The sequence below is a fragment of the Palaemon carinicauda genome, chromosome 29, assembly GCF_036898095.1.
Source record: "Palaemon carinicauda isolate YSFRI2023 chromosome 29, ASM3689809v2, whole genome shotgun sequence".
Classification (NCBI taxonomy): Eukaryota; Metazoa; Arthropoda; class Malacostraca; order Decapoda; family Palaemonidae; genus Palaemon; species Palaemon carinicauda.
The window spans coordinates 69,748,527-69,761,200 of NC_090753.1; the positions used below are offsets into that span (position 1 = coordinate 69,748,527).

General features: G+C 31.9%; 1 protein-coding gene across 1 annotated transcript in view; it reads left to right on the forward strand.

The window, feature by feature from the left end:
* Positions 1 to 12,674, forward strand: part of LOC137622233 (sodium channel protein para-like) — a 118,104-nt gene that overhangs the window by 55,863 nt on the left and 49,567 nt on the right. Inside the window, 2 exon segments of the mRNA XM_068352727.1 lie at positions 6,349 to 6,615; positions 6,618 to 6,628. Coding sequence (XP_068208828.1) covers positions 6,349 to 6,615; positions 6,618 to 6,628 — 278 coding nt within the window.

Consider the following 12,674-nt stretch of genomic DNA (forward strand, 5'->3'; position numbering starts at 1 on the left):
AAAAAAAAAAAAAAAAAAAACCGAGCCGACAGTTCCCAAGGAAGCCTTACCTGCATTGTTCAGTAACCGGTGTTCTTAGAATCTATTGGCAGTTCCTTTAGTCGTAAATGTGAAAAGAGAATTGCAGTGTGTAGTTGTAAATCTATGTAAATGTCATTTATGGTACTTAACGATATAGTCATTGTTAACCTTTGTCCTACTCCCTTCCCCACTTCTCACATCATCCTTACTCTTCATTTGGTTCAGTTGACGAAGAGGGTGCGTACTTATCCTTTATATTGTTTCGTATATATATAAATATATATATATTGTTGTCATCCTTTTTTTGGTTTCACTTTGAGAATCATATTTGATAGTTCACTCTAATCTTATATCTATAGCCTCTTAGTCGCTAAACACCATATATATATATATATTAACCAGTCGTACCTCATCGTTGGTGGCAATGATGGTGCGGAAACACGGGTCGCGCAGCTTGTCAGATTTCACCCTCTGTTTGTGAGCTTGACCTATTTTAGGTTAGTTTATTATAATTATGGTCAGGCTCTGATAATTTAATGAAGTTCTTTATCGCTGTTGTCATGTGATCAGCATTCGCCAAATTACAAATTGCCATGAAGTACGTTGAGAGGAAGGTGCTCTTTAAACTTGAATTCAGTCTTTGCCTCAAAGGTGGTATACAAAGAACTGACAAGCTGTGACCCATAATTGCTAAAAAACACCTTACTAAATGTTACTATAGCTTTTATTTTGTGTCTCTAGAATAGTACTACTTTTCTCTGCCACTGTCAAAATACCTCATTCATCACAACAAAATTGTGAAAATCTAAATTTCCCGATGACAAACAATATATACAATCTCACATGACCCAAGATCACCAACAAAAATCCACAGTAACTAAAGACGATGATTTACAACGAACTACTCCACCTTTCAACAAGAACACAAAGAAAATGGCTTCCGCTTCTAAGTTTATTTTTATGATTCTTTTTCCTATCCTTTTCTTCCGCTTTCCTTCCCTCTGTTTGTTCCATGAAAGCTATGATGTTTATGTATATGTTGACACTATATGTATGTCTATTAGCCTCAGAGATGTTTATGCTTGGCGTCTGCATCATGTAGTAATAGATGGCTATGCCTGGTGCCTACCTGAAGTTACACGGCCTGTATTTATAGCATCTGGACTGAAGCTCTGTGTATCAGTTTAATGAAAGCCAGTAGCTCGTCCTGGCTTGGTAGCCTGTTTGCAAATAGTAATTTGGCCTGTTTGCAAATAATGTTACCGCATGTCTATGATGTTCCTAGGTTGTTTTGATTTTACGTAAGGGTCTTTTGGAGCAGTGTGTCATTGTAAAACCAATAGTCATTTGATAAGGTTCTTATATACCAATCTGAAAAATAGCTTGAGAATTATTTTTCATTTGTACACATTAGATTTTTGTTTTAGGTTTTCCAAAGAACAGGTTAGCAGTTTGTGAGAACATAGATATGCAGATATTCATGTTCTCACAAACTGCAATAGCTAATCAAGAACTGTTTCATAGCTTTACAGGGAATCTAATAAATGCAACAGTCGTTATAATTGGTCATTTATGGCATTTTTATGTTCTATGGTACTTGAAATTAAACTTTAATACATATCTCCAGAATACCCTTACAGCCTTGGTCCTGATTACCTTGTGCTAGCACAAACAACCTGAAACATCATAATGCTTATTAACTTGGCGCAAAAATAAGGTAAAATCATTGTTCAAAGCATTTGATACTATTTTCATTCTCAAGGCTAAAGCAGAATGCACAGTTACTTAATTATGATTCAGAAATATATATATGAAACACCTTTTTTTGGGGGCCACCATCTTCTGGTGGGTTTATAATACTTCCAATCATAGGTGGACCCTTCACTTTTTGATAGGGTTGCAGTACTTCCAATCATAGGTGGACCTCCACTTTTTGATAGGGTTGCAGTACTTCCAATCATAGGTGGACCTCCACTTCTTGATAGGGTTGCAGTACTTCCAATCATAGGTGGACCTCCACTTTTTGATAGGGTTGCATTACTTCCAATCATAGGTGGACCTCCACTTTTTGATAGGGTTGCATTACTTCCAATCATAGGTGGACCTCCACTTTTTGATAGGGTTGCAGTACTTCCAATCATAGGTGGACCTCCACTTTTTGATAGGGTTGCAGTACTTCCAATCATAGGTGGACCTCCACTTTTTGATAGGGTTGCAGTACTTCCAATCATAGGTGGACCTCCACTTTTTGATAGGGTTGCAGTACTTCCAATCATAGGTGGACCTCCACTTTTTCATGGCGTTCGAATACTTCATATCAAGGTTGAGAAATGTTAAATCAATCCTTGATATACTGTTCTGCCTTAGCCTTTGGAACTATTTATTAGCAATTTTATAATTTCGAGGGGGATCTCTAACAGGCCACAAGGACGCATTGTGATGAGACCAGAAAAGGTCTACCGGAGCAGAACCCCGCCAGGAGTTGCGCACAATTTCTGTCACTGTATATACAGATAGATCTACTAAATCTAACCATAGGCATATAAAGATATAGGAGTTTGATTGCATTTCACAAATGCAAAAGGACTTTTATTTCCAGTCTCTGGAAGATATTTGAATTTCTTAAAATGTTGATATTCCTTCGTCCGTTCACGTGCTTCTTTTGAATCAATCGTTTTACATATCTGTTTTATAAGGCTTTTCTCGAAGTTTTAAAAAACAAATATTAATTTGAAGGAGAATCACTTGGTTGCAATGAGCTGTATTTCAATGATTTGTTAGGAAATTCAAAAAGTATCCCCCTGTTTAATTGCGAATGTAATCGCTGTAGTAAATATCAACTTTAATTCATTTGAACAATGTCATCTATTGAAGGGCACCAGTACTTCTCATTTGATAAAATAAAATTGATAATTTCTTTTAATTAACAAGTTCAGAAAACTGTTAAACGTCAGGGATATCAACATGGAAAGAGTCAATATAAAAAAGAAGTGTATACATGGGGCATGATATCACAGCATGCTACTGTTTAGAGATGATTGAGCACCAAAGTCACTTCTATGGAAAAAAAATAAAAGAACTAAATTTTGTATTATACAGTACTGTATAAAGAACTAATGCTCATTAACAAGCTTACTTAGAATTGCAAGAATATGACAGTCTTACAAAGTCTGATTATTTGCATTACAGCAATTGTTTTTATATTTAATCATGATATTCAATCAGCTATAACTGTACATCTGATGGAAATTCTAATTGATATCTTTATTTGATTTATACTGAGAGAAATAACAAAATAAAACAATAAAGATACAACCAAGTTTACAAACAGTAAATTTCTTAGAGGGAAACTATAATGATAAAATGGCAAATTATGTATAAGATGTTAATGATTCAATTGCTATCTTATTTTTGTAAATCTAACAAGTAATGAATACTGAAATGTTCTATTCTGGTTGTGTTCTTAATTTTGCTTTCATCTATACGTAAATTTTATATAATATAAATTTAAGCTATTCATTGTTCCAAGGATTATTGCATTGTATCTTCATGGCATCAAAGCCAACACTGAATAGAATGATAAAATTCCTATTTCAGAAAAAAAAAATGAATTAATGAAAATAGAAATAATGTCAGTATTGAACTGAAAAATTTTGAATTGATGAAAATAGAAATAATGTTACTATTAAACTTTTTTTAAATTTTATGAGGATTCACCTCATTAAACCTAACATTATTATTATTATTATTATTATTATTATTATTATTATTATTATTATTATTATTATTATTATTATTATTATTATTATTATTATTACTAGCCAAGCTATAACCCAAGTTGGAAAAGCAAGATGCTATAAGCCCAAGGGCTCCAACAGGGAAAAATAGCTCAGTGAGGAAATTAAATAACGAAATAGATAAATAAATGATAGCATTGTGATTAAATTATCCAATTGAATCATATTTGTTAACAAGCTGTAGTCAAATTGCCATAATTGTTTATTGAATAAAATACAATTAACTTGTAGTGAGCCTCTTAAAAGTTAAAGAGGAATTATAATATACCTTTTTTTTAGTGGAGGAGTTTAGTATTTTGTAATGAAGACTTGTTTCTTGAAAAAAAGTACATGGAATTTTCCTAGATCAAATGTTAGTATTAATTGTAATTCAAAACCATAGTTATAGTAACAAGAGTACTTATACTGTATTTCCACAGTTAAAAGATCTATTGCATTATGTTATTGAATGACAGTGCAATACAAGTTATACATTAATGTCATATATAAAGTAATATGAATAATCTATAATTTTAAGATCACTTATGTATAATATTAAGTCGTCCTTCCAAATATTACCATGTTAAATCTTTGGTTGATTATCATTGCTGATACAAATTATTGTTTAGAAGATGATATTAAATTTAGAATATAAGAATAATTTTTGTGAAATATATATAAATGTACTTTGATTCTTATTACATAATTACTATAAGGGGAGAATTTCACAACTCTTGAAGGACTAAAAGGTTGAATTTTGTTGCTGATAATTTTTGGATTTTTTCAAATTGAACCAATTGAATTACAGAAAATTAAGCTATTACTTAAAGACAATACTTTAGAGAGAATTAGTAGTTGTAACATCATTGGAGATAAACTATACTAGCTTAGTGAATTTCTAATTATGATAAACTGTCTACCATACTAACTCCCTCCCACCTATAAACCCCCACATCCCCCCCAACAACAGGAGATCGAGGTTGGAGGCACAGAAAGCGAGCGTGAATCATTTTTTGATCTTCAAGAACCAAATTCTTATTCTTGAATGTTTTTTTTTCTCTTGTCTCTCTCTTTCCCTTCGGATCCCCCCTCCAGTAGTCTTGATTGTTATATGTGTTTGAAAAGGGACACGTGACCAAGAGTTTTTTTTTTTTCCCCCATTGCTTTTGTTTATTCTTCCCTTGTGGTTTCAACGATTGCTCGAATCGTTAAGGATAAAGGTAGAATGAAATCTATCGAAGATCTCTCTCTCTCTCTCTCTCTCTCTCTCTCTCTCTGCAGTAGAGCTTATATGAATGATCTGAATATAGTAACATACCTCTCTCTCTCTCTCTCTCTCTCTCTCTCTCTCTCTCTCTGCAGTAGAGCTTGTATGAATGATCTAAATATAGTAACATGCCTCTCTCTCTCTCTCTCTCTCTGCAGTAGACCTTGTATGAATGATCTGAATATAGTAACATACCTCTCTCTCTCTCTCTCTCTCTCTCTCTCTCTCTCCCTCTGCAGTAGACCTTGTATGAATGATCTAAATATAGTAACATACCTCTCTCTCTCTCTCTCTCTCTCTCTCTCTCTCTGCAGTAGAGCTTGTATGAATGATTTAAATATAGTGACATGCCTCTCTCTCTCTCTCTCTCTCTCTCTCTCTGCAGTAGAGCTTGTATGAATGATCTAAATATAGTAACATGCCCCTCTCTCTCTCTCTCTCTCTCTCTCTCTCTCTCTGCAGTAGAGCTTATATGAATGATCTGAATATAGTAACATACCTCTCTCTCTCTCTCTCTCTCTCTCTCTCTCTCTCTCTGCAGTAGACCTTGTATGAATGATCTAAATATAGTAACATACCTCTCTCTCTCTCTCTCTCTCTCTCCTCTTTCTCTCTCTCTCTCTCTCTCTCTCTCTCTGCAGTAGAGCTTGTATGAAATGATCTGAATATAGTAACATACCTCTCTCTCTCTCTCTCTCTCTCTCTCTCTCTCTCTCTCTGCAGTAGACCTTGTATGAATGATCTAGATATAGAATTTCCTCTCTCTCTCTCTCTCTCTCTCTCTCTCTCTCTCTCCAGTAGACCTTGTATGAATGATCTGAATATAGTAACATACCCCCTCTCTCTCTCTCTCTCTCTCTCTCTCTCTCTGCAGTAGAGCTTGTATGAATGATCTAAATATAGAATTTTTTTTCTCTCTCTCTCTCTCTCTCTCTCTCTCTCTGCAGTAGACCTTGTATGAATGATCTAAATATAGAATTTCCTCTCTCTCTCTCTCTCTCTCTCTCTCTCTGTCGTGGAGCCTGTTGAATAAAAATTCTAAACAGAATTCTTGCTCTTGATAAAAAATCTATACTTGGAATTTTTCTCTCTCTCTCTCTCTCTCTCTCTCTCTCTCTCTCTCTCTCTCTCTCATTATATAATGTTAAATATACCGGCTTTTAGAAAGGTCATGCCCCGAGTGAGGTCACGTGCCCCTGACCTTGTTTGATGTTTATGAGTAGTGAAATGACTGTGCCATCCTTCCTCCGTGGGTCTAAGGTCCTTTACTAACACATTTTATAGTTTCCATCTATTATTTTCCTGCAGAAGAGGAGGAGGAAACTCTTAAGGATAAGATCAAGAAAAAGTTGATAGAACTCTTGGGCAAAACCGTCGACTTTTTCTGTGTGTGGGACTGTTGTTGGCTCTGGGTCAAGTTTGCCGAATTAATTCACCTGATAGTGTTCGATCCTTTTGTCGAACTCTTTATCACTCTGTGTATCGTCGTCAACACCCTCTTCATGGCCATGGATCACTATGGCATGAACGAATCCTTTGAGAATTTCCTCAAGATGGAAATTACGTGAGTATGCCTCGCCACTTTTTATTTTGCCTCAGAAAACGGAATCAAGCTTCTTTTATCATTTTTTTTTTCTCTTTCCTCAGACACATAACCCACCATTTTTCAGTGACGCAACTTTGGCACTCGCATTTCTTTCTCCGTTTTTTTTTTTTTTTTTAATCTGACTCCATCTTTTTTCCACCCACCGTGCTTGAAATTCTTCTTCTCTTCACAGGTAATCAAGACCTCGTGGATGCTTCTTTTTTTAAACCTAACTGACACTTGTTTTCCTCCCCCTCAAATTTTCTAACCCAATCTTTAACCTGGCCTCCAAATGTAGTAAGATGCAATTTCGTTGAGCCTGGCCCTTGAATCAAACAAGGATGTCGAGTCCTACAATAGAAAGTACCGGTGAAACAGGATACTTAAATGGAAGAACACCCATTGTAAGTAAATCCTTGTAAAGCATCCCTTGATTATGATAAAAACGGCCGTTCTCAACGAGGCTACGAATCAACCACGGCAGATACCGTTCGTTCTGCGAAAGGACATTCGTTTTCTGCCGTGAAAGGAACAGGAAGAGATAACTCAAGTGGTTTAAGTTTGCTGCCAGAGTAATGCTCTCAAGGAGACCAAAATGATCCTCTAAATGATCCTATGCCTACAGATCCCTTATCTTCTCCCCCCAATAATCCTATTGAGGTGTAGATGACCACACCAGCCATCTCCTTCTGAAGTTCCCCATTCCACTGATAATTTACACATGACATCATGACCTTAAATTACCCCAGAGTTGCGGCAAAGTAGAAATGAAGGATGTTGCTAGTAGCTAAAAATAAACACTCGTAAGTATATGCTGTAAGTGCAAGTGATTTTTCCTACTATTTAACCCAGTAGTTTTTCGTAGGTGCGTCAAAGCATAGCCGGATAGGCCCCACCCACCCACCCCCCAACCCTTTTCCCCCCCGGTCCTTCCTTCCTTCCCTGAAGTCTCATGTTCCTTTGGAAATTTAGGAAGAAGATCAGTTATTGCATTCGTGGGTTTGGTTTTCCAGATGCAAATCTAATCGAGGTTCAAGTTTTGCAGGAGAGAAGAATTTTCTGCATATTATAAAATATTATTATTATTATTATTATTATTATTATTATTTTTAGAATTATTATTACTAAAAAAATTAAATTATTATCATTAGAATTATTAAAATTATTATTAAAATCGCAGTGAAGATGTCTGACTTTTTCTTTTATACAATTACACATAAGAACAGCTCGTTATTATTATTATTATTATTATTATTATTATTATTATTATTATTATTATTATTATTATTATTATTATTTTTAGAATTGTTATTACTAAAAATTTTTAAATTATTACCATTAGAATTATTAAAATTATTTTAAAATCACAGTGAAGATGTCTGACTTTATTTTTTTTTTTATACAGATTACACATAAGAACAGCTCGTTTGAAAATAGATCCAGGTTTAATGTTAAAGGAATACTATTTATAGTTTCTTGTTCCTTTATAATAACTCCCAAACAAGCTTTATTAATGAAACGCATACTTGTTTTTTACTGAATAATTCGTCATTATTTTAATCATTAAGTTTTTTTCCTTCATGATAACTCCCAAACAAGCTTTATTGAAAATAATTATTTTTGTTTTTACTGAATAATTCGTCATTATTTTAATCATTAAGTTTTTTTCCTTCATAATAACTCCCAAACAAGCTTTATTGAAAATATTTATTTTTGATTTTACTGAATAATTCGTCATTATTTTAATCATTAAGTTTTTTTTTCCTTCATGATAACTCCCAAACAAGCTTTATTGAAAATAATTTTTGTTTTTACTGAATAATTCGTCATTATTTTATCATCAAGTTTTTTTCCTTTATGATAACTCCCAAACAAGCTATATTGAAAATAATTATTTTTGTTTTTACTGAATAATTCGTCATTATTTTAACATCAAGTTTTTTTCCTTCATGATAACTCCCAAACAAGCTTTATTGAAAATAGTTATTTTTGTTTTTACTGAATAATTCGTCATTATTTTAATCATTAAGTTTTTTTCCTTCTTGATAACTCCCAGACAAGCTTTATTGAAAATAATTATTTTTGTTTTTACTGAATAATTCATTATTTTAATCGTTAATTCTTCTAAGTAGTATGGGATAGTTTTTCCATAAATTGATAGAGGGATTTCTTATTTCTTATTTCTGTATATGAGGATTTATACAATTCATGTACAAAATCTTCTATCATTAAAATCAGGTAGTTATTAATGTATAATTATTATCAATGAGCTATTCAGTTCAATTGTCAGAAAGCTTATTTCTTCACTAAGGAATATTTTTTTTAGAATTTTTTTTTTGTTTATCTTTAATATCTTGTTTTTATTTATTATTATTATTATTATTTTTATTATTAATATTTTTATTATTATTATTATTATTATTATTATTTGTATTGTTATTATTATTATTATTGTTATTATTATTATTATTGTTATTATTTTTATTATTATTATTTTTATTATTATTTATTATGGTTATTATTATTTGTATTATTATTATTATTGTTATTATTATTATTGTTATTATTTTTATTATTATTATTTTTTATTATTATAGTTATTATTATTATTATTATTATTATTATTATTATTATTATTATTTTATAGATTTTATTATTATTATTAATTACTTACAATCCGATTAATTGGATAAAATGTAATTTATTACCTACAAATCATCACTTTAGCTGTTCATATATGATTAATTATTTATTAATAATTATTTATTAGTTATTCTCGTACACAAATAGCTGATTTATTTATAGGTCATTCATGGTTTCTTCATCCGTCAAACACTGTCTTTTTATGGGTTTAAAAAAAAAACAGACTTGAACCTCCACTAAAATGTTTTCCGTAGCCACAAAACATTTTTTTTGTTGTTAAAAAATATCTGTATGATCAGCAAATCCTCCTTCATAACTTACTGAATAACATTTGAAATTATCAGAATTTATTTTACCCTTCATGACCAGCCAAAAAAATTCAAATTATTTATTTGAATTGTTCGTATTTTTTTTTCTTTTAATTTTTTTTTTTCGATATGATACCAGGTTTTTGTTCTCAAGTCTTAATCCGTTATGTCACAATTACCAACCATTATTATATTTGCACTGACTCGCTGCAGTGACTTTTAGCCCCGAAACGTTTCCTGGTCGCTGATTGGTCAGAATGATCTTGTCCAACCAATCAGTGATCAGGAAAACTTTTCCGAGCTAAAAGGGCAAGTTTCCTGATCGCTGATTGGTCAGAATGATCTCGTCCAACCAATCAGTGATCAGGAAACGTTTCCCGAGCTAAAAGGGCAAGTTTCCTGATCGCTGATTGGTTAGAATTATCTTGTCCAACCAATCAGCGATCAGGAAACTTTTCCGAGCTAAAGGGCAAGTTTCCTGATCGCTGATTGGTTAGAATTATCTTGTCCAACCAATCAGCGATCCGGAAACTTTTCCGAGCTAAAAGGGCAAGTTTCCTGATCGCTGATTGGTCAGAATTATCTTGTCCAACCAATCAGCGATCAGGAAACTTTTCCGAGCTAAAAGGGCAAGTTTCCTGATCGCTGATTGGTTAGAATGATCTTGTCCAACCAATCAGCGATCAGGAAACGTTCCCGAACTAAAAAAAGGCACCCCTGCGAGTCGGTGCAAATGCTCCGCATTAAGAAAAATTGAGTATAGAATGTTGTTTCACACGAAACAGTTGGTTGTGGCCAACTGGTGTTGCTGTACAGAAACCTAGAAGCAATAATGACTTAGAATTTGGAGTGTAGACACTAGAAATGGCAGCATTTATAGCATCTAGACTAAGGGTGTAAATAGGAAACTGTGCATCTAGTCCGTCCCCTGTATATATACGAATTTGTGTGTATGTGTATGTATATATAGATGTGTATATATATATATATATATATATGCATATATATATAATATATATATATATGTATATATGTATATATTCACATATATATATGTATATATATTTATTTATGTATATGCATATACTTTATATATATACTGTATATACTGTGTATATATATATATATATATATATACATATATATACATATATACTATATATATATATACACACACATCTTTCATTTGACCTCTCTCGCTTTGTCTTCTTTCTCTTTGAATGGCGTAACTCACAGATTGTTTCCAGTAGAAAATTAGGTCTGCATCCCACACCCACTTCCGAGCAACTAACACCAAGCACATTGGAACTCGCCTTTAATGTCTGCTGTTTCAGACACTCCGTCTACCATAAATATTCCCCTTTTTAAACGATCTAATAGACTTCTTGAGCGGTTTCACAGGTTTCTTGTGATGTGCTAGTTTATATATATATAATATATATATATGTGTGTGTGTGTGTGTATATATATATATGTGTGTGTGTATATATATATATATATATATATATATATATTATATACATATATAATATTATATATATTTATTTATATTTATATATATATGTATATATATATTTATATATATATATATATATATATATTTATATATATATACATATATATATATATATATATATATTTATATATATATAAATATATATATACTAATATATATTTATATATATTATATATATTTATATATATATATATTATATATATATATATATATTTATATATATATATATATATTTATATATATATATATATATATATATGTATATATATTTATATATATATATGTATATATATATGTATATATATATTTATATATATAATGTATATATATGCATAGTATATATATATATATATATTTATATCAATTCATTATTATAATTTACTTGGCTTAAATAACCAGATGTGAAATATTCCTTTTCATAGATTATTTATGGTAAATGGGATACTATATATATATACTATATATATACATACAATATTAAAATGGCTTCTTAGATCACGCAGTGCATATGGCTTATAGGCTTTGTAACCGTGTTTTTATCTATTAGATATTTTACGATTCTTGAAAAGTGTTTGGGATTATTCAGCTGTAGTTACTGTCCATACACTGGTTTATAATGTAAGTTATTCACATTGCATTATGTGTTATCAGGATTGTACTGTATGTGAATGGCTGGACGCTTTATAGGAATGCCACAGTAGGTAGACTAACGGCATCCGTGTCCCCAACTTTTTTAAAGAAAACGGCATCCGTGTCCTCAACTTTTTTAAAGAAAACGGCATCCGTGTCCTCAACTTTTTTAAAGAAAATGGCATCCGTGTCCTCAACTTTTTAAAAGAAAACGGCATCCGTGTCCTCAACTTTTTTAAAGAAAACGGGCATCCGTGTCCTCAACTTTTTTAAAGAAAACGGCATCCGTGTCCTCAACTTTTTTAAAGAAAACGGCATCCGTGTCCTCAACTTATTTAGATAAAAAGTTTGCTTTGATGGAAATATTTTCTCTTAAAACGTTTGCGAAGATACCTTTTGCTACTAAAACGATTGCATAGAAAGCCTTTGCTACAAAAATGTTGCAAAGAAAGTCTTTGTTACTAAAACGTTTGCATAGAACTACCTTTTTCTACTAAAACATTTGTGTAGAAAGACTTTGTTACTAAAACGTTTGCCTGGAAAGTCTTTGCTACTAAAACGTTTGCGTAGAAAGCCTTTGCTACTAAAACGTTTGCCTGGAAAGTCTTTGCTACTAAAACGTTTGCGTAGAAAGCCTTTGCTACTAAAACGTTTGCCTGGAAAGTCTTTGCTACTAAAAACGTTTGCCTGGAAAGCCTTTACTACTAAAACGTTTGCGTAGAAAGCCTTTGCTAAAACGTTTGTAAAGACTTTGCTACTAAAACGTTTACGTAGAAAGCCTTTGCTACTAAACATTTGCGAGGGAAGCCTTTGCTACTAAACATTTGCGTGTGAAGCCTTTGCTACTAAAAACGTTTGCGTAGAAAGGTTTTTTTACTAAAACATTTGCGTTAAGACGCCTTTTTTTTTTTACTAAAATATTTGCGTG